This window comes from Ipomoea triloba, chromosome 5 (genome assembly GCF_003576645.1).
Source record: "Ipomoea triloba cultivar NCNSP0323 chromosome 5, ASM357664v1".
In the NCBI taxonomy this organism is placed as follows: Eukaryota; Viridiplantae; Streptophyta; class Magnoliopsida; order Solanales; family Convolvulaceae; genus Ipomoea; species Ipomoea triloba.
Window position 1 is genome coordinate 20,929,407 of NC_044920.1, and position 22,625 is coordinate 20,952,031.

General features: G+C 37.7%; 3 protein-coding genes across 3 annotated transcripts; 2 read left to right on the forward strand and 1 right to left on the reverse strand.

Moving 5' to 3' along the window:
* The first annotated feature begins 11,076 nt into the window (after positions 1–11,076).
* On the forward strand, positions 11,077–13,975 carry LOC116019773. The gene has a single exon (XM_031260104.1). It carries the CDS (start codon positions 11,282–11,284, stop codon positions 13,400–13,402), a length of 2,121 nt encoding a protein of 706 aa, XP_031115964.1. The 5' UTR covers positions 11,077–11,281; the 3' UTR covers positions 13,403–13,975.
* A 2,020-nt stretch (positions 13,976–15,995) lies between these two features.
* Positions 15,996–17,806, reverse strand: LOC116019181 (tRNA (guanine-N(7)-)-methyltransferase). The gene is made up of 2 exons (XM_031259325.1): positions 17,484–17,806; positions 15,996–17,026 (listed from the first exon to the last, which is right to left on the reverse strand). The coding sequence occupies exon 2, from the start codon at positions 17,016–17,018 to the stop codon at positions 16,281–16,283; it is 738 nt and encodes a 245-aa protein (XP_031115185.1). The 5' UTR covers positions 17,019–17,026; positions 17,484–17,806; the 3' UTR covers positions 15,996–16,280.
* A 1,890-nt stretch (positions 17,807–19,696) lies between these two features.
* Positions 19,697–22,625, forward strand: LOC116019987 (G-type lectin S-receptor-like serine/threonine-protein kinase At1g34300). The gene has a single exon (XM_031260409.1). It carries the CDS (start codon positions 19,865–19,867, stop codon positions 22,376–22,378), a length of 2,514 nt encoding a protein of 837 aa, XP_031116269.1. The 5' UTR covers positions 19,697–19,864; the 3' UTR covers positions 22,379–22,625.

Consider the following 22,625-nt stretch of genomic DNA (forward strand, 5'->3'; position numbering starts at 1 on the left):
TATATATATATATATATATATATATATATATATATATATATATATATATATATATATATATATATAATAATAATAATAGAAGTGTCTAGCAAAGTTTTCCCGCCCAAACTTAGGGATATTTTTGTAATATCAAAATTTGGATAAAAATATCATTTAAAATTAAAATTAATTACTTTCCTTTGCGGTGCTTATTTCTTTTCAATCAAGCCCTTTGCTTCACAATATATATCACCCCTCTCTCCCTTTGCTTGATTGCTTCACAATATATATCACCCCTCCCTCCCTTTGCTTCACAATATATATCACCTTCTCTCCTTTCTTGTATCACAACCATACACTTCATATCCATGTTTCTATCACTGCGTCACAAATATGAACCGTCCCTAGAATATGCCGCCGGGAGGCATAATTTCCACGGAGGGATCTGCGTGTACATAAATATTATACAACCCTTTGTTCTTGGCGAAGAACTTCTCCCATAGCGGCGCGAAATGGAGGTCAGTATTTATCAGAAACAGAAACGCTATTTCAACCGCGAACTGATCGTCCCAAGGTGAGAAACCGAGCCCACCCCCTAACCTTGTCACTGCCGCGGTGGTGCACATTGACGCGCGGTGGAAGAACGCGAGGTTATCAAGCTCATCAGGGAGGGAGATTTCGACATGTTTAGGCAGCAGAATCCGCGGCACAAACAATAAGAGAAGCAAGCAAGATAGAAGAAGAGCAAATTAAAGGAGAGAACAAATGGCGTATTAAACATGTTCCCAAATCAATCCAAGAAAACCCCATAAACTCCCACTAAAAATCGAATCTTTAATCCAATCTACCTAATCTTTTTATATGAACATGATAAAGATGGGATGAAGAATGAAAATGATGGAGGCTTTATGTGTGTGTGTGTGCGCGCGCGCGCGCGTGTGTGTGTGGGGGTTGGTAAATGAATGATGAAATTAAAGTTCTTCTCTCAATGATGAAATTAAAGTTGCAGAAATAAATGGAGGAGGATTGGAGGCCTTATTATTTTACAATGGTACAATAGTGGTAGAGAGGAATGGGGACGATATAGGGAGGATTCTCTTTTTCTTTTTCTAATTTTAAGCTGTAAAAAATAAACTTTTTTTTAAAAAAAATTCTTTTGTTTAAAATAATACATTAAAATTCAAATTATATCATAGAGACATATAAATATATATATATAATACTTGCCATTAGAAGGGACGAGATTTTCCTATCATTGTTCCCAAACAATATAATTTTTCTATCCTAATATATCTTACCTAAAGGCTTTCCTCCCTTTTTTTTTAATACTGATTCATATGTTAATCTGTTTATTATATATGGTAATCTATATAGGGAATATAGTATAATTACCATATATTATTTACCATCTATAACCCGTGGTAATTATCAATCGTATTTAATATCTAAATTTAGAGTAAATTCCTTTTTTGGTCCTATACTTATTGTGCATTGGACACATTTAGTCCGCTTTTTTTAATTTGACCACATTTTGCCCAAAGTTATCAAAAAGTGGACAATGTTAGTCCACAGTTAAGTCTTTCGTTTGATGGCCGTGAAGTGCAAGGGCATTTTTGTCATTTCAAGTTCCATTATTCATCAGCCTCCTTTTATAACGTTTGGATTTGCGAAAGCTCCTATTATTAAGTTGAGTTGCGATGTTCTTCACCATCTGAGTGTCAAATACGAAACCCTCCGAAAGCGAAGATCGATTTTTGGTAGTTCTATCTAAGATTCAATGGCAGGTTTTAAAGGGGAAAGCTCAAACTGTTCGAGTTCTTCAACAACAAGGAGGAAGTGCTATATGTATGGGGAATGGATTTGGAATGAAGTATGCGAATGTGGTCAAGAAATGGTTTTGAGAACATCCTGGACAAATGAGAATCCGGGTAGGAGGTATTGGGAATGTTCAAAGCATAAGGTTAGTAATTAATTTAAATTTTTGTAATTTAGGTTAATTTATGATATACTGTATGGGTTAGGGTATGGATTTGAGGAGGTCTATGTTGCATTGAGGTAATATTTTTGGTTTTGTAAAATTTTCAGGATGGATTCATGAAGTGGTATGATCCACCAATGTGCCCTAGATCAAAGAGGATCATACCTGGACTTTTGAGGAGAATTAACAAGAATGAAGAAGAAATTGTAAGGTTAAAATCCAGGTTGAGAAGTCTACCAAGTGGGGAAGATACTGAAATCAAAGATATGCGTAGGAGTGGAAAATTTACATCCATGAGGATGGTTCTTGTTATTGGCATGATTGTAGTCTTAATTTCTTATTTTATATGTACTTTAGGGAGCAATGGTAGCTTAGAGGTAGGTAAAAATATGTATATGCTCCCATAAGATGAAAATGTAATGCAATTGGTTAATGGTTAATGCATTGTGGTTTTTGGCTTATGGTTTTTGGCTTGTGGTTGTTGGTTTATAGCTTATGGCAACTGGTTTTTACATCATATCTTTAATGGCTTTTGGTTTTTGGTTTATGTTTTTTGGTTTATGCCATATGGTTTTTGGTTTATGGCTTATGCCCTATGGTTTTTGGTTTATGGCTTATGCCCTATGGTTTTTGGTTTATGCCATATGGTATTTTGTTTATGGCTTATGCCTTATGGTTTTTGGTTTATGCCATATGGTTTTTGATTTATGCCATATGCCCTATGGTTTTTGGTTTATGCCATATGAAGACAGTAAACTGATCCAAAACAGTTTAGTGACTGAAAACAGTTAATAATAACATTCTTACTAACTTGGTGGACCATTCGTAGTCATTGTGCACAATTACATAGCATACTTACTACAAGTCAAAATACCTTACATAATACCATTCAGTTTGATAGCATACTAACAAAAAATAGATAGCATTGTGTCCACAAAACATAATTTCTGACAGAAATAGATAATCTACTCAGTAGCTTTGTTGTTTGTTACCAACTTTCAATCCAGATTGATAGGTTTGTCAATGGTGTTGGTGAATTTAGACCTTAGAGATGTTCTGGATCGTGTCCTAGGATGCCTTGAAGTGCTGGCCACTGTTGATGTCTTCTTAGTCCTTCTGGGTTTAGGACTGAAGTTTGTGATTTCAGCATCAGTTTGAGACTCTATGTTCTGAGTGGTATCAACTGCAAGGTCTGGTTGAGTTATTGTCATTTCTTCATGCTGAGGATGTACTTCAACTTGACTATCAAATAAAGAAGCCACTCTTTCTGCTTCATTCCAGAAGAACTGTATCTCTTCTATTAATGATCCTTCAGGTGGCATATCAGCAGCAACAGTAGGTGGATGAGGCATATCAGCAGCAACAGGCACATCAGCAGCAACAACAGGTACATCACCAGCAACAGGTACATCAGAACCAGCAGTAGTCCCAGCAGTTTTCTTCTTTGTGGTCCTTCTTCTTGGATTACCCTACATGACAAAAAATTAAAGCATTGAAAAAACACCAATAAATATGATCTCATAACAGCAACAGTGTTTGTATTTACTTGTGATTGTCTTCCACTCCTATTTTCTGGGCATGTCCTTGAGTTATGCCCTGTCTTGTTGCATTTCCTACAGTGCTTAACCAACAAACTTGGGTTCATGTGTGTCCCATCTTTGGTTATGGTAATTTCATCTCTACCCCTCTTTCTTAACTTTTTTGGTCTCCCAGGCTTACTTTTATACAGAGGAGGCAGTGGTGGTTCTTTGGTTGACTTAGGCCATTCACTTGAACCAGCTAGTGGGTTAATCCTCCCTTCATAAGTATTCAAATAAGAGCTGATTGAGTAGCAAGGGTTTACATACTGATGCACAGGACCTTTTCTATGTCTCATCCATATGGCACACACACCATGCTTACATGGTATCCCTGTCAAGTCCCACTTCCTACAACTACAAGTATGCCTTAGAAGATCTACTGTATGCTGCTCTAATAACCCTATCCCAGCCATGCTCCTTATCTCAAACAAATGTTCATCACTCTGGATTCCTAAACAACCAGCAGCAGCATGCTCAACAGATGCTATTTTTTTCATAATGTTAGGGCAGAAAGGTCCCTTCCATTGCATGGCTTTTTGTCTATTATCAAATAGTTTACACATCAACATTTTCCTAATAGTTTCAGCACAAGAAATAAGTGGTTGTTCCCTAGCATCTAAAATGAGTGCATTAAAACTTTCTAAGATATTATTAACTAATGCATCACATTTTGCAAAGGGAGTGAAATGGGACCTTGACCATTCAGACGGGTGCTTATCTCCAAGCCATTCATATGCTTCCACATGTAGGTTCTTCATTTCAGCCATGCAATCAGTGAAACTGTTGACTGTGGTTGCCTTGGTTGTTGCCCATAATGCATCCTTGATAGCCTTGCCCATGAATCCTGCTATTTTCATGTTTCCATGAAGATACCTCACACAGAATCTATGTGAGGCATTTGGAAGAACCTCTTCAAAAGCAGGCAGTAAGCCTTTCTGTTTGTCTGCAAAGTCAGATGATGAACAAAGTCAGCTTATGAACAAGTTAGTTGAAGAAAACAAAAGTAAGTAGTTGCAGTTACCTGAGATAAATGTTAGGCTCTCTGATTCTTCTCTTGTGATCTTTAAATCTGCCCTAAGCAATGTTAGGAACCAGCTCCAAGCATCTTTGGTCTCCCCTTCAACAATGGCATACGCTAGTGGGAAGATACTATCATTCCCATCAAGCCCCACGGCAGTTAACAATTGACCTCCAAACTTGTGTTTTAAATGACAGCCGTCAACACCAATAATCTTTCTATAGAACTTGTACCCCTCCTTGGAGCCCTCCCAACAAAAGTACATTCTCATAAACCTGCATTTGCCCCCATACTTCAGATCTGTTTCCTTCACATGACATGACGTCTTTGGGTTAGTTCTATGAATCTCCAAGGTATAATCCCAAATCTTGTTGAAATTTTCAATAGCCTCTCCTTCAAGGGCAGCCTTCACTTTTGTGATAGCCCTATAAGCTTGCTTCTTACTTAACTGAAATTTGTCATCCACTTTGACCTTGTTTCTAAACTGTGCAGTTGTCCAGTTGCTGTTGTGACCAATCTCCTTCATCCATCTCTTTGCAACTCTTGTTGACTTGACCATGTTGTTCTCATAGGCCCATCCACACCCATCATGGTCTTCATGAAAACTTGCAACTCTCCAAGACAATGCATTTTTTACCTTCCACAAATTGATTTTAAAAGGGCAACTAGGTTGTGTACATCTTACACACATCCTATTCTTGTCATTTTTAGTGAACTTCAATTCCTTCCCATTACTATATGCATAGTTGTGGACTGCATCTCTAAACTCATTCTTACTTCCAAATGTCAATCCAATTGAGAACTTAGGACAATTCATCTGACTTCTTGCCCTAAAGTTTGGCCACTTATTCCCTTCATCCCCACTCTCTTGTTGACTATCTTCATCAGACAAATCCACACCATCACCAGTCCCTTGCTCAGTACTTGGCACATTTTCAGTCACATTCTCATTCCCAGTTCCAGTACCATACTCATCATGCTGCATTTCTCTTACCCCATCAAACTCCACATTAGGATCTATATTCCCCTCAAACTCTATGTCATCATTTCCCACATTGTCATCACTATAATCAAAATAATCCAAATCTTCATTACAGTCTGAATCACCATCACCTAGTATTGATGGTTCACCCTCACCCTCACCAGCCCCATCCCCTACCACCCAGACCTCTATTTCCTCTGGAAACATTCCAACATCACTTAGTGCCCAACAGTCACTATCATTTACTAATTCAAATAACGTACCAGTCGAAATAGGTGTGTAAAATCTAAATTTGTCTAACATGTTATAACCTAATTCCTCCACAGTTTCCCTTAAGGTAATCATCCCCCACAAATCTATGTCCATAGTATAACACTTAATTACCCCTCCAACATATCCTACTCCATGTGATTTAAGCAAACCACCATGTCTTAACTTGAGTTTGAACTGAGCACTGTATTTGCCTCCATCTATTTAATAATTCAGAAGATATTTTAACAAACAAATCTATGTCCAATGAGTGCTTCCAATACAGTCAAAAAGGCAATAAAAAACCCTAACAAACATGTTTTTGCAAAGACAGAACATTGTGGTCCCCACTATATGGACATAAATACAAAGAAATCCAACAACAAGTTAAAGGCATGTGGTCCACACCTAAATAACTACATACACTGATATTAAAACCCCACCATATGCTCCATACACTGACCTTAAACCCCACCATATGCATATAAATATTCAGAATTCAACTATGTGGTCCACACCATTTCTAAAAGTACATAGAACTACACAAATGCAGACATAAAGTGAAACATTCTCAGCCATGTACAGCAATTATAAAACAGTCAATGACACTACGCAGTCAAACAATTGGACAATTTCAAAAAGCAAACTGAAACAGTCAAAAAATTGGATAATTCCACTTTATATCCATACACGCACAACTCAAAAAGCATATATACAAGCTATACAAACTATAACATTAACCTATTCCGAATCCTATCACAAAAACAGCAGTAACCCATAAGAAAAAATTAGAATCTTTACCTAGGGTATTGTTGTCGCCTTCTTCGACAGGATCCATCTTGCTTACTCCCATCGTACTAGCTTTCAACGATCAACGATTGTGTTGCAATTCTTCATCCAGGGTTTCCAATTTCATTGATTTCGCTACGAGATTTAGGTCGGGTTTGGTGGTTTAGGTCGGATGGTTTGTAAGGGCTTCGTCGCTAGTGTGTAAGGTTTCTTCGCGTTTGACTAGGGAGATTAAGTAAAACGGCTGATGAATAATGGAACTTGAAATGACAGAAATGCCCTTGCACTTCACGGCCATCAAACGGAAGACTTGACTGTGGACTAACATTGTCCACTTTTTGATAACTTTGGGCAAAATGTGGTCAAATTAAAAAAAGCGTACTAAATGTGTCCAATGCACAATAAGTATAGGACCAAAAAAAGGAATTTACTCTCTAAATTTATTATGGTAATTAAGCATAGAGAGTTTTTTCTTAGGACGTTTTTATTTTATTTTTTACTTCAAATAATATAAATTACTTGTGCACTTCCGTTGATTATAATAAAATCTTTAAAATTATGATAATTAAATAATTAATACTTTCTGTAATATAAATTTGATCTAATCAGTTAAAGAAAATTGATAATACACATATTATGTCCATAATTAAAGGAGATTAAAAAATTATGATAATTAATTCAATTCACAAATTATTATATCCACACAATTATGCAAATTATTTCAATTCACATATTATTACACATATAAAATTTTGATAATGGTTACTTTTGAATAAAATCTCAATAATTATGATAAATAAGAAATTAATTCACACATTATACTTTTATTAAATAATTTTTTATACTTTCCATAATATAGATTTTATCTAATCAATTAAGAAAATTAGTGTTACACATATTACAGACATAATTAAAGGAAATTAAACAAACACATATTATGAACATAATTTTAAAAAAAAAAATTAAACGTATATATATTACGTCCATAATTAAACAAAATTAAACATATACATATTATTTTATTAAATATAATATATATTCCTTAATTACCATAATTATGCATATTAGCATAATATTAATTAAGAATAATATATACTACTTAATTACCATATAGTAATCATAATAAAACAGCCTCATTTTTTATTGAAATTAATGATAATTTATCCTGCCCATACAAAAAATTAAAAATACACATATTACGGTGGGTAATTAACAAGAAATAAATATACACATATTATGTCCATAATTGAAGGAAATTAAATATACATATATTACGTCAACATTACCAACCTGTATTTAACATTTTAATCTTACTATGATAATTAACATTTTAAGATTACGTCCACATTTTCTCTTTATTTGATTATAGTATTTTTTTTTTTTTTACCTAAACTAATATCAATTAGTCATGCTTTACCTTTTTTTTTTTTTTTTGACTTTTGATAATATAAATGATAAGTAATCAATTTCAACACTAATATACAAATCTTATAATTTCAAATAAATGTATAATTTTAAATATTAGAATTGAGTTAATACTCAAAATGGTCCTTGACTATGGTGGTTTTTCTCGATTTCGTCCTAAACGACTTTTGTGACCTAATGTAGTCCCAGACTTGTGTGTTTTTGCTCAATATAGTCCTCTGTTTATATTTCCATCCATTTGCTGTTAAATCCAAGGATATTTTTGTAATTGCAATAATCTCTCCTTTAAGAGAGAAGGAAAAAGCTTCAAAACTCCATGGCCAATGTTTATGAGGATTTGCAGAAAAAAAAAAATTGTGAGTGAAGATGGTGAGAGCTCCACAGTTAGTGGAATATGTAACAATACACGGAGAGAGAAACTAGAATGATGTGCAGAAACATATGGAACCTAGCTCGTTTTGATAAAAGCTGTCGTTTAAGGTGGGCAAATCACTTGAACTGAATTAAAAGAAAGGTCCATTCACTCTAGATGAAGTTGTATTGAATATTGAGCTCCATGCTAAAATGGGAAACAAATGGGCGAGAATGGCTGATGAGGTGTGTATAACTCTATCTTTTTCTGGTTTTTTTTTAATAATGTTTACATCACTAATAGTACTTCCATCCATTTGTGTCCCATGGTCGAAGCTTTGTCAATATTTATGTGATAAAACTACTTAGAAAAAATACATGTTTCTTCAAACTAAAAGTGCAGTTTTTAATGGTTGAAGCTTTGTCCTCTATTTGCGTGTGTTTATTGGTTTGAATATGTTATCGCGCTATTAGATCAGGCGAAATTGTTACGCCATAGAAAAAGATATAATTTCTTTCATGTGCTTTGTTTGCTATCACTCACTCTGTTTGGCATCATCTCGTTTCTTTCAGTTGCTTGGCCGTACGGATAATGAGATTAAAGACTATTGGAATACTAGAATCAAGAGAATGCAATGAGCAGGCTTGCTGATCTACCCTCCGGATGTCCATTTGCAAGCCATACACGAGAGCAATCAAAATGAGGATATGAGCACATTCTTGACCGTGGATACATATCATTCTAATCTTCTGCAATTGAACTATTTTGAGATCCCCGCTGTGGAATTCAAAAGTTTGGAACTAAACCAGTAGTTGCATCCACTCTCACCATCTTCACTCACAAATTTTCCTGCAAATCCTCATAAATATTCCTGCAAATCCTCATAAATATTAGCCATGGAGTCAATTTTGAAGCTCTTTCCTTCTCTCTTAAAGGAGAGATTATTGCAATTACAAAAATATCCTTGGATTTAACAGCAAATGGATGAAAATGCAAACGGAGGACTAAACTGAACAAAAACACAAAAGTCTGGGACTACATTGGGTCACAAAAGTTATTTAGGATGAAATTGAAGAAAATCACTATAGTCGAGGACCATTTTAGGTATTAACTCTATTATAATTGTTTATAATTTCATCATTAATTTTATTATTCAGATAGGGAGAAGGAGGAAAAAGATAAATGCAATATGATGAAAATAAATATACTTACGGTATAAAAGTATAATTGCATAGAATTAGTATAATTGCTTAATAATTACTCTATATTATGGTAATTAAGCTAAACATGAGTCATTGTATTTATTTTTATAATAATTACAATTGAATTATTTCTCCTTTTTCCATATTTATATTAGTAATAATAAAATTACATAAATTATATTACATATTGATTTTTTCAAAATAATTTCATATAAACGAGTCATATATTATTCAATTAATTAAGTGATACTTTTACATTAATTTTATATTCAAATAAATGTACATTTTCAAATATTAGAATTGTTTATAATTTCATATTTAATTTTATTATCTAAATATATAATAATAAAAAAAAATTCATCTGTGCATCACACGGGTAATTTACTAGTCCTACATATTTTCAAAGATTCAAAGGTAAATTTTTATAATTCTTCTCATCAATTTAGATAATTATTAATTAATTTAATTCTAATTAGTTATACTCTACTTGTTTTTGGCCTTTTTGGAAGCTTTCAATTTACAAGCTATTGAAACTTTGATATGTGAAATTGTTAATTACTCAGAATCCTTCCTTGATATTGACTTTTTTTGGTAAATATTTTCATATGTTAATTGATTGTTCAATTTTAGTTTAGTAAACAGTTTTTAATTTCTCATGTTACAATTTTTATACATCCGTCCCAAAATGGTTGTCTGGTTCGTTTAACGAGGCTTGACTGAAGTAATTTTTAATCCAATTTTTCATATTATTAAGTTTAGCATTAATATATAAAATTTATATATTTAGAAACTACATTAAAAGTACTATTAAACACAAAAAAAATAAATTTAAAAATAATAAAAAATTACTAAAGAAAATAAGCAAAGAAGTAAGAGTTGGTTTGACCAATAAATAGTAAATAGGACAGGTAAAATGGGACAGAGGGGAGTATCTTTTATTGTAATTGGTGTAGGAGTGCTGAGTGATGAATGATGAAATGTAAAATGCCTAACAGTTCTGGTTGGAAATATGTGGAATTATGAAGAACTTAGATAATAGTATATTATTGAACTATGTCTTTTTGAAATTTTGCAGTTTGAACTTTGAAACAGTTGTGACATTTTGATCATAGTCAAAACCTCAAAAATGTCGTTTAGTTCATCAGTAAATTGGAGCAGCGTTTTACTCCAAATCGTTGCATTTAGCACATCAATCCGCTAACACAATCCGCTATCCATTTAGCACATCAATCCGCTATCCATTAACCGCTAATACAATCTGCTAACTACTACCCATCAATTGACAGACAAGGCCAATATGTTTGTTATTTAAAAGGTTTCAATTAAAACTTTTTAATGATATTTTTTTAAAACATTATTTGCAACAAAAAAAAAGGAAAATAAATTTAAATTAGAAAAACATTTAAAATAAAAGAATATAAATATGTTGGAGGCTTGCAGCAACATACACCCTTAATCCCTGATCACGATATATCTATTATTCTCATCAGGAGCAGGCTTCTCATTTGAACTTTGATAATATATATTAATGAGAGAAAAGTGAGGAGATAAATGAATATTTTGTGATTGAGAAGCCAACTAAATTTATTGAGGGACGATGGAATAGAAAAATATCCTTTGTTTTTCTTTTCTCTAATTTCCACCTTATCCGAACTCACGAAAAAGAACATAACACCGCCGCTCATCCACTCTTCACTGTCACTGAGCTCTATCCCTGTCATCTACCCATGAAATCTCCAGCTCTGTTCATTCTCCTGCTCTTCTTTTACCATGCATCGGCGGACCATGGAGGCTCCAACGCACAAACCACCATAGTTTTCACAACCCTCGGAAGATCCAGCTACGCCTTCGACATCTACACTCTCCCTACTTCGCTCCCGCCCAGTAAAGCCGTCGAATTGCAGTTGACCGATGGCGAATCCGTTAATTTCAACGGCTATTTCCCCTCGTCTTTGCCCCCTTCTCTCGTCTCCCGCTTACCCGATCCTGTGCTCTCCATTAACACCTCGCCCTTCCATCTGGTTTACGTTACAGAGCGAAACGGGTCGCATCATGTGTTTCTTGATTCCGTCTACTATGGTGGGTCTGGGAACGGGGGGAAAAGAAAAAGATCGTTGCTTGAAGAAGAAAGTAGGGTTAGTGTGGTGAACCGGGTTCAAGTTCCTTTGGTGGGTGTTGAGCAGACCGGCGGGAGGGTTTCGATGAAGGATAAGCCGACGTTGGTGGGGGAATCGTTGATCTACGTGTCGACTCATGAGGACCCGGGGGTGGGTCGGGCGAGTTGGGCGGCTGTGTACTCGACTCAGTTGGGTTCCGGGTTGACTCGGAGACTCACGCCGTACTCGGTCGCGGATTTTAGCCCTGCCGTGTCTCCGTCGGGGGTTTGGACGGCGGTGGCGTCGTATGGGGAGACGGGTTGGGATGGGGACGTGGAAGAACTCGGGACTGATATCTATGTGTTCTTGACTCGGGACGGGTCGAACCGGGTGAAGGTAGTGGAGCATGGCGGGTGGCCGGCTTGGGGTGATGATTCCACTCTTTACTTCCACAGACGGTGCCACGATGGATGGTGGAGCGTTTTCATGGCGGTTTTACGTGAGAATGGTGAACTCGGTGTTGAATCGGTCTCGACTCAGCGAGTTACTCCGCCGGGTTTGCACGCGTTCACACCTGCTGCTAATAAACGCCTCCTTGCTGTGGCTACCAGAAGACCCGGTTCAGATTACCGTCACATAGAGCTCTTCGACGTTGATTCTGGCCGGTTTACCGAGTTAACTAAACCGGTTTCCCCGAAAACGCATCACTTAAACCCGTTCTTCTCCCCCGACGGGTCTTGGGTCGGGTACCATAAATGTAGAGGAACCGGCAACGGCAAGGGCAACACTTTACTGTTAGAAACGGTCCAACACCAAGCACCCGAACCGGAATTCTCATTGTTCCGGTTCGACGGGTCGTTTCCTTCGTTTTCACCCGACGGTTCTCGGATCGCGTATGTGGATTTCCCCGGAGTCTATGTAGTGAACCATGACGGGTCGGGCCTGAAGAAAGTATCCGAAGAAACCGCCTTCTCCACCGCTTGGGACCCGAAGAGAAAAGGAGTGGTGTACACCAGTGTGGGGCCCGATTTCGCGAGCGAAACCACAGCCGTTGATATCGTGGCCATCAACGTCGACGACGAGAGCCGGAGTCTCAAAAAGTTAACCGTCGGAGGAAAAAACAACGCGTTCCCCTCACCCTCGCCGGACGGAAAATGGATCGTATTTCGGTCGGGTCGGTCGGGTCACAAGAACCTCTACATAATGGACGCTCTAGAAGGAGAAACGGGGGGGCTCTTCCGGCTCACGGAAGGCCCGTGGAGCGATACCATGTGCAACTGGTCACCGGACGGCGAATGGATCGCCTTCGCGTCGGACCGGGAGAGCCCGGGTTCTGGAAGCTTCGAGTTGTTTCTAATTCACCCGAACGGGACGGGGCTCCGAAAACTGGTCCAGAGCGGAACGGGTGGGCGGACCAACCACCCGTGGTTCAGCCCGGATGGGAAGCACATCGTGTTCACCACCGACTACGGTGGCGTATCAGCTGAGCCCATCTCTAACCCTCATCATTATCAGCCCTACGGCGAGATATTCATAATCAGATCCGACGGCTCAGAATTGCAGAGATTAACCCATAATTCGTATGAGGATGGGACCCCCACTTGGGGGCCCATTTACATCCAGCCGAAGGACATTGAGTGGCCGGACGGCGGAGATGCATGCTCGTTTGAGGATTGCCACTGGTTAAACATAAGCCCAACCAGCAAATCCAGCAATGCTAGTATTGCTCAATGTGCTCACCTCCCAAAGTGAGATTTGCTATTTTTGGATGGATTGTAAATTCGAAAGTTATATATTAAAAAAAAAAAGTATAATAATTAAAAATTACAAATAAATAAGGTTTAATAGTTGCCACTGCTTTGGGCAGTTAGTTGTCAAAAGAGTTGAGTTATGCTATGTAAATACATGAGGTATGTACCATCAGAAAGTATAAGTACTTCCCTTTGCTTGTCTTTTTGTTTTTTTATAGGCATCATAGTCTTTGCCTTGTCTAGTTGGATTGGTAATGGAGATGTGTTGTGATGACAGCTCCCCCTCAATGATTGCCTTGCTATTTGGAGAATATCCAAGAAAGATGCCTTTGCCACTTTTAGTGTAGAACTTTCTTAGTTGTTCTGTCCCTTAATATGTTACATGTGATTCCAAAGATGTGTAGGTACTTGAGGTTTGGTTTTTTTTCCCTTCTAGATATGATATAGTGTATTGTATATTCTTGGCCTTTAAGTAGATTCGGTTGATTATATGACATGCGATGTTTACTATTTTTGTCCAGAACTTTTGGAATATCCTCTTGTGATTTAGCATGACTCAGTATCATTTCTTGGATGGTTTGGCATTTGATAGTTTGTCTTGTAAGTCTCTATGCTTGATGTTTTTTGTGATGTTGTAACATCCTTGCCTTGTTATATTCAAGACTAGTTTTATCGCGTTGAGTTTTAGTGACTTTCAAGATTTTTCTCAAGTGTTTTAGTACATTGATTCATCATTTTGATGCCTTTCTGTTTTTTTTTTAGCAAAATTTGATGCCTTTCTTTAATTGGCCTATTTCACTCAACAGTTCTTGTTCTATTTCTTAAAGTTTCAATTGACCCCTTGTGAGCTTTGAAGAGTTTATGCATGTCAAATTTTGAGGTTTCTTGAGGTTGATCTCCCTTTTTTTTTTTAATCACTTCTCTTGACTAGTTGGAGAAAGCCTCAAAATTACTGTTTATACTATATTCATCGCTTTCTGAGTCATAACTTAGAGACATCTATAATGTATATTCATGAGATATTTATAAATACATTATAAATATTGAGAGATTCATGAGACATAAGTTCTAGTTTTACTTCTTAGAGCATCCACAATAGAGTTTTTAGGGTGATTTTTGCTAAAGTGGAAGAGAGAGAAGAGAGAAAATGTTTGAGGTTCTTGCAAGAAGCACCTACATGTTTGGTTTTTGTCTCCAAACGTGGGCCCTACCAAAACAAAGAAAAATTGCTACTATCGCGTGAGCTACACAAAAGCACCCAGTAGGGCATGTTAACCATAGTCATTTCTTTTCTTTCTTTTTTTGTTCTTTTTTATTACAGTCCTCCCCTCCTATTTGGCATCTAAAAATTTGCTATTAATGATGCTCTTAGATAATTAGGACATTTGGCCTTCATGTGTCCATACCCTTTACATTCGAAGCATTGCACTCCTTTGGAGTTAGAATTTCCTTCCCGTTTGTTGGAAGTTGTATCATGTTAACGCCTTTGGGTTTCCATGTTTGGATTTTTGTTGGCACTAGAAGGGTGGCTCTTGTTCTTAAACCGGTTGAATTTTTTTTAACAACCCATTTGAAACTTTAGGTTAACATAGTTATGGATTCCTCTAGATTTTTCATTATCTTCTAAATCTGGTTTTTCTTTAGTTTTGAAGGCTACCCCATTTGTAGTGTGTTTTCGCTTCTTAAACATCTCTAACTCATAGGCTTGAAGATTTCCTATAAGATCATTGAGTTTGTAAGTCTATGCTCTCTTATATTGCGGTGACTTTTATCATGAATCTCTCATGTAGATATCGCAATACCTTCATAACTAGTTTTGGTTCTGGAATTAGTTCTTCAAGGTTGTATGTGATTCGAGCATTGAATTGAGTGATGTTTTTTTCTTCCTTCAATTTTAGGGTTTCAAACTGGGTTTGAACCATTTGAAGTTTGGATTGTGTTACTAGAGGGTTTTCCTCATGCTAGTCTGAAAGAATTTTCCAGGCAATTTTTGCTATATCTATGGCGAGATTCGATTGAAGGTTTTGTCATCTACTGCTCAAAAAATGGCATTCATTGATTTAGAATTGTAGTAAGCTTCTCTAATTTCCTCTTTTGTCCTCCCTTCCTTCTACAGCAACTCACACTCTTTCTCCTTGGGATTGAATGTATATTCTCTTTCTAGCTTTCCAATGGGAATTATGGGAGTAATTTATTGATAATCCTTGGGGAATATATGGTTTGTTTGAAAAGACATACCATCAGAATTGAAAATAGGTCTTGAGATTCCACAACTGGAAAAACAAATGGGAATGCACTCTACTATTAACAAGATTTCCAAGTGAAGTGTATACATTTTCTCCCTATAATATAAGGAAAAGCTTTTCTTTATTACAAGTGAAGTGACAAGAGAGCCAGGCAATAAAAAATGATTTAGCACCAAAGTTTGTGATCATAAACGAAATAATGTAGTCCAACTGTTTTCAACATCTTCTGCAAGCAATCTGATCTGGTACTATCTAGGTGGCAAGGAAAAACCAATGGTTTATTTATTTTCTTACTTGAAACCTAGATGCTCAACATATGGGGTTATCATCATCCAACTAGTTCCAGAATTTGAGAAGAAAAACTATGAGAGCCAAATTAGATTCAAAATATCAAGAAAATAGGAAGAACAACAAAATATAATGAGTCTCTGAAGCAGTGAAATAGTAGGCTGCTTCCAGAACTTCTATTCCAGTAGCCAAAAGATTAAATCTTTAACTGTTCTATTCACTATAATATAGAGAGCAATGTCACAATGTATAGTCTTACCATCCTAGCTGAGTCAAGATGAGTGTCCAAACTGCAACTGCAACTGCAACGCATGAGCAATCAGCAAACAGATTGGCAATGATGAATCATCGCATAGCAATGCGTCTATAAACAGCTTGGAATGTCTGTCCGTCATTGCGGGCAACCTTTTGTCCTTCCTCGGTTGCAGTAGTCAAGAGTTTGACAGCTGGATCAGCTTCGAGCTCTTCATTTGAGAGAGCTTCAAACAATGGGTGATCTTCCAAACACGACTTCATCCACTCCCCAAGCTCCTCCACGTCAGTGATAGTGTATATAATACCACCAACAGCAAGTGCATAAGCATACTCATCTAGAAGGTGAGGACTAATCACGCGTCGCCTATGATTCTTCTCTTTAAAGTGGGGATCCGGGAACAAAAAGAACATCTTTTTCAGCTGCGCTTTTTCAAAGTAATTTGGAATGTACTTCATGGAATTAGTTCGAACAACCGATATATTCTCATATTGGCCAGGATTATTTGCCCTCAATGCCACAATCCGTTCTTTCACATACTCAGTCACCTTATCCCTCAATTCCATTCCAACCATTATCGTATCAGGAAAGAGTGATGAAAGGGCAATCAAAAGGCCACCAAATCCACAACCTATATCTGCAAACTCAATCTTTTTCGAGCCATCTGATAATTTTGGATAATGAGAAGCATAGTCCACCTGAGCAGGGGAAATGGGTACTGGGAAATGTGAATCACTTAATGGATTGCTATGAGCCCTTGCACGGTAAAATCGTTTACGAGGCAATCCTGTTTTCTTGTTTAAAGTAGGATTACCTTCACCTTCCAACATATTTCTTCCTAATCACAGAAAACCATAGAAATTTTGGGAATTAATTAACAAGACGTCAGTTCAATCAAATCCACACTTTCTTAAAGTGCCATCAGATGACAAGAACAATGTATTATTACTACTAGAAAAGTAATACATTGAAATAAAATTATTAGGTCTAAGAAAACTGAAAAATGTGGGAAATTAGTTGTAGAAAGTGGAAATTAAAAGTATAATAAACAAAAGGAATTCATTGGTAGTAGAAAATTGCAATAAATCCAGTGCATAGACAAAACTTTTATGCAAAGATGAGCGTTTGCATTTCACTATGTATCTGAAATTCACTGTAAACACGGACATATGCATATTGCGAACTAAAACGTATGTTGTCCGAATGTCAGTACAATATTTCGCATATATTTATTTTTCGAAATACACATATTTTCGAAATATATAAATATTTTTCGAAAGAAAAATTGAAAATACCTTACGGATTTTGATTGTTGCCGGAATTCTCTATTTTCTGCCTAGTCGTGGTGTTTCCGTTGGCCGTTTCGATGGGCGTCCCTGGCAGTAGCACCGTTGGGAGCTGCTGTCAGCGCTCCTGGGTGGTGTTGACGCTACAGGTGACTGCGCTCCGGCGGAGGGAGGAAATGGCGACGGTTGTTGCAATGCGCTCCGGCTATGGGAGGTAGTGGCGACGGCGGTCCGGTCGTTTGCTTCGTTCCAGCAGCGCCGCAGAGCAGTGAAAAGGCAGAATGGTTTGAGAAGGGTTTTTTCCTTCTTTAGTTTTTGTACTCGGGTTTGGGTTTGGGTTTGGCCCAGATCAGGGAATGTTTAAAAATAATTATTTGGTACATATATTGGGCGCCTTTTAAGTTTTGAGCATGTGGTTTCAAATCCTTTTATGATATATATATCCGGTTACTGGCTATAAAATATATTCTCTTTTGTTCGACAAATTACATTGAGGCTCGAACTTACCCCTCCTATGTGAGGGTGTAATCGGGTGTCACTAGAGCACAAGGTCTTTGGCCGCACTTGAAGGTTTGAATTATGAATATTATGTACAGTACATACACGCACCTTAAGGTTTCAGTATAAGATCTATGTGATTTACACCTAAAATTCTATCATTGTTATTTTGGCGCACCTAAGGACTTAAAGTCAAGCACTGTAAGGACAAAAATCACACACCTAAAACACGTAACTTGCGCACCTTGAATTCAATCGTTGTCACATTGGCGCACCTAAACACTCAAATGTACGCACCTTAAGATTTCCGTTAACGCACCTGAAGGTTTAACTGTACGAACCGAAGGCTTCGGAGTGTAGACATTAAGTTCATGCAAGACATGTAAGCAAATAAAAAATAAAGAACAAAATTCACAAAAGTATGTCATGTCATTTTGAAAGCACCAAAATTATAGGGATAAGGATAGTTTTAGAGTTAAATTAGTTCATGCTTGCTTGTGAAATTTATAGAAAAAAGAACCAAATGCACCCTCAAACTTTATATGAGAAGTCAATTAGGTCCACTCAAGTATTTTTATGGATCATCTCTTTAGTCACGTATAGAGAAATACGAAAAAGAAAAAAGAAAAAAGAAAAGAAATTTTAAAAAAAATGATGATTTTAGTCCATTAATTATACGCCTTGTGACCCTAGCCGGTAAAGGGTCACATGATTGACCGACTCAAACCAAGGGGGCAATGATTCGAACTCATGACCTTGTGGTTACAAGTGTGGATCTCTCGTCATCTTAGTTGGGGTTATCTCGCTTTTTAAATTTACAAATTATTGAGGGACACCTTAGTTATTTTTTTTTTATTTTATTATAATCATTTGAGTTTGACATACATATTTTCTTTTACCATTGGAGTAGTGTAGCTAAAACATCAAAATTGTTTTGATTTCTAAGTTTACTAAATATTACTAGTTGAAATAATATTATGAATTTAAGTACGTTGTTTTCATGACAATAAGTTGGACTGAGTCTTCAATATATAAGCACTTTCAATTCATATGTCATTTTCATTTAAAAAAATAAAAGTAAAAGTAAAAAAGAGAGCAATGGTTCTACCACAATTGCATTTTCAATTTTCCATTTGCAACAAGACATCACAAAAAACAAGTATATTATACCATTGACAGATATTAAAAAAAAGTTATGAAATAGTTTGCTCACATAAATAAATGTTAATATAAAAAACTAATATGAATATACATATTATAATTCACAAATCAATGTCTGTTATTTGAGCATCCATTTTGCTTATATGCTATTCAAAATCATGTATGAAACGAATACATTACAAATAAGATATGTTGTCCATATATTATATACCACTATATAAATATGAAACCAAGCATATAAATATCACCTTCATTATCTAGAAACATAAATTCATTTTCTGACCAATAAATTGACATTTAACTTTGAAGCTAAAAATAAGTAGAATTTGTTAGTGATTGATTAAAACTATCACTTTACAAATAATATATATATAATTCATGAACTGAGTGTACAATATAAGTATAATTAATGGACTAAAACCATTATATTTCTAATAAAAATTCTTATTAGTTTTTTTTTTGAAAAGAAAAATTCTTATTACTTGAAAATTGGTTTAGAGAGTAGAAATGTCAAAATGAAATCTGGAAGTCAAAGTCCTCACAGCAGTCAGCATTCGGAACTCCACAGCCCAATGGCTAAAATGGTGGATGTGAATGTATGATTGTATGTATGACCAGTTTCTGAACCACCAAAGTCTTCCTCTTCGTCTTCCCCCTTCACCCACTCTAATGGTGTATGTATAGAGAGACAGAGCAAGATAGATTGAAAGGAGAGAGAGAGAGAGAAAGAAATGAAGCCACTAGCACTTATCATCTCTCTCTGTATTCTTCTCATCGGAGGAGCAGCTGTAGAAGCGGCGGATATTCGTCCGGGCTCGACCCTCTTGGCATCCGACCCGAATTCCCGCTGGCAATCTCCCAATAACACCTTTACCCTCTCCTTCATCCCCGCGGATCCCAACTCCTTCTTCGCCGCAATCGCCTACGACGCCAAAATCCCCATCTGGAACGCCGGCGGGGTCTCCGCCGCCGTTGACTCCTCCGCTGCTCTCCGCTTCCTCTCCAACGGCGACCTTCAGCTCACCTCCGGCGCCGGACCGTCTCCCTCCGTCATCTGGGCCTCCAACACCGCCGGCCGCGGCGTATCCTTCGCCCGCCTCGACGATTCCGGTAATCTCATTCTCGGAAACGACACCGTTTCGAATATTTGGTCTACTTTCGATAATCCCACCGACACTATTGTTCCTTCGCAGAATTTTACTCTGAATAAGGGTTTAAACTCTGGGAATTACTCTTTTAAGCTAGCGAGAAATGGGAATTTAACGCTTTTGTGGAATAATAGTATTACTTATTATAATTCTGGATTGAATTCTTCTGCTAATGTGAACTTGAGTTCCCCTAGTTTGCGTATGCTCCCAGTTGGTATTCTATCGCTATTTGACCCCAGCCTTCCGAGCCCCTTGAACGTGGTTTATAGTAGCGATTATGCCGACGAGGGTGATATTCTGAGATTTGTGAAGTTGGATGGGGATGGGAATCTCAGGATTTATAGTTCCACCAAGGGAAGTGGAAATCAGACTGTGAGATGGTCTGCTTTGACTGATCAATGTGAGGTTTTTGGGTATTGTGGGAATTTGGGGATTTGCAGTTACAATGATTCTGGTCCAATCTGCGGTTGCCCTTCAGAGAATTTCGAGCCGGTGGACCCTAACGATGGCAGGAAAGGGTGCAAGAGGAAAGTGGACCTAGCAGCTTGTTCTTCCAATGCCAGTATGTTGCAGTTGGATCATGCTATGTTCTTGACCTATCATCCCGAGTTGGAAAGCCAGAGTTTCTCGGCTGGTATTTCGGCTTGCAGGCTTAATTGTCTTGTAAATCCTGCTTGTATAGCTTCGACTTCGTTGGCAGATGGGACGGGGTTTTGTTACTTCAAACCACCTAGTTTTGTCAGTGGGTATCAGTCTCCCCCGCTTCCTAGCACTTCCTTCTTGAAGGTCTGTGGGACACCGTTACCTAATCCACCCGGTGGAGCATCCTTAGGTGCTGGGAAAAAGAGTGGAGGGAGAGTGCAGGGATGGGTAGTTGCAGTTGTGGTTGTCTGTACGCTTTTGGGCTTGATTTTGTTAGAGGGTGGGCTATGGTGGTGGTGCTGTCGAAATAGTCCCAAGTTCGGGGCGCTGTCAGCTCAGTACATGCTCCTCGAGTATGCATCTGGTGCTCCTGTTCAATTTTCTTATAAGGATCTCCACCGAGCAACAAAAGGGTTCAAGGAGAAGCTTGGAGCTGGGGGATTCGGAGCTGTGTATAGAGCGGTTCTCGCTAATAGAACAGTTGCTGCGGTGAAACAGCTGGAGGGAATCGAGCAAGGTGAGAAGCAATTCAGGATGGAGGTTGCAACGATAAGTAGCACTCACCATTTGAATTTGGTCAGATTGATCGGGTTTTGCTCCGAAGGACGCCACAGGCTCCTGGTGTATGAGTTCATGAAAAATGGCTCGCTCGATTACTTCCTCTTTGCCTCTGAGCATTCGGGGAAGCTTCTGAATTGGGAACAACGATATAACATTGCTCTGGGAACTGCGAGGGGGATCACGTACCTCCATGAAGAATGTCGAGACTGCATTGTTCATTGTGATATAAAGCCCGAGAACATTCTCTTGGACGAGAATTACAACGCCAAGGTCTCTGACTTTGGCCTGGCCAAACTCATTAACCCCAAAGACCACAGGTACAGAACATTGACAAGCGTTAGAGGGACTCGAGGATATTTGGCTCCAGAATGGCTCGCAAATCTGCCAATAACCTCCAAATCTGATGTTTACAGTTTCGGGATGGTGTTGCTGGAAGTAGCGAGTGGCAAAAGGAATTTCGAAGTTTCAGCCGAGACTAACCAGAAAAAGTTCTCGGTTTGGGCATATGAAGAGTACGAGAAGGGCAATGTCGAGGCAATCTTGGACAAAAGGCTTTCAGTCCAAGAGATGGATATGGATCAAGTGATGAGGGTCATTCAAGTAAGCTTTTGGTGCATCCAAGAGCAACCCTCTCATAGACCGATGATGGGCAAAGTGGTTCAAATGTTAGAAGGAGTTAGTCAGGTCGATAGGCCACCGGCCCCTAAGGCCCTGACAGAAGTTTCCATCAGCGGGAGTAGCCTAAACGCTAGCAGCGTAAGTGCGCTTTCCACCTTCCCAGCCTCTGCCCCGGCTCCCTCGTCAGCATCCTCCTCTCAAACTGCAGGAATTTCTTCGTTTCCTTCTGCAAGGAATGTTGAGCGGGCATCTTCATCGCTCCTACACTCCGAGTAAGTCCCACCATCACTCTCCCACCACAATGAATGGGATTAGTTTTGAGGATTGATATAAAAACAATTGTAGATTTGTATCCATATATTAATTCCTGCAGTCGTAAAATAGTAGTATCTGTTTCATATATAGCTCTTCCCATGATTGTGTAATTAACTATCTGAAAATTGCAAATATATTATTTCTTCCAAACTAGCAAGAAGGATGTGGCTTAAGTTAAGTTGCTGAAAGTGTTTTTTGTTTTTCCGAA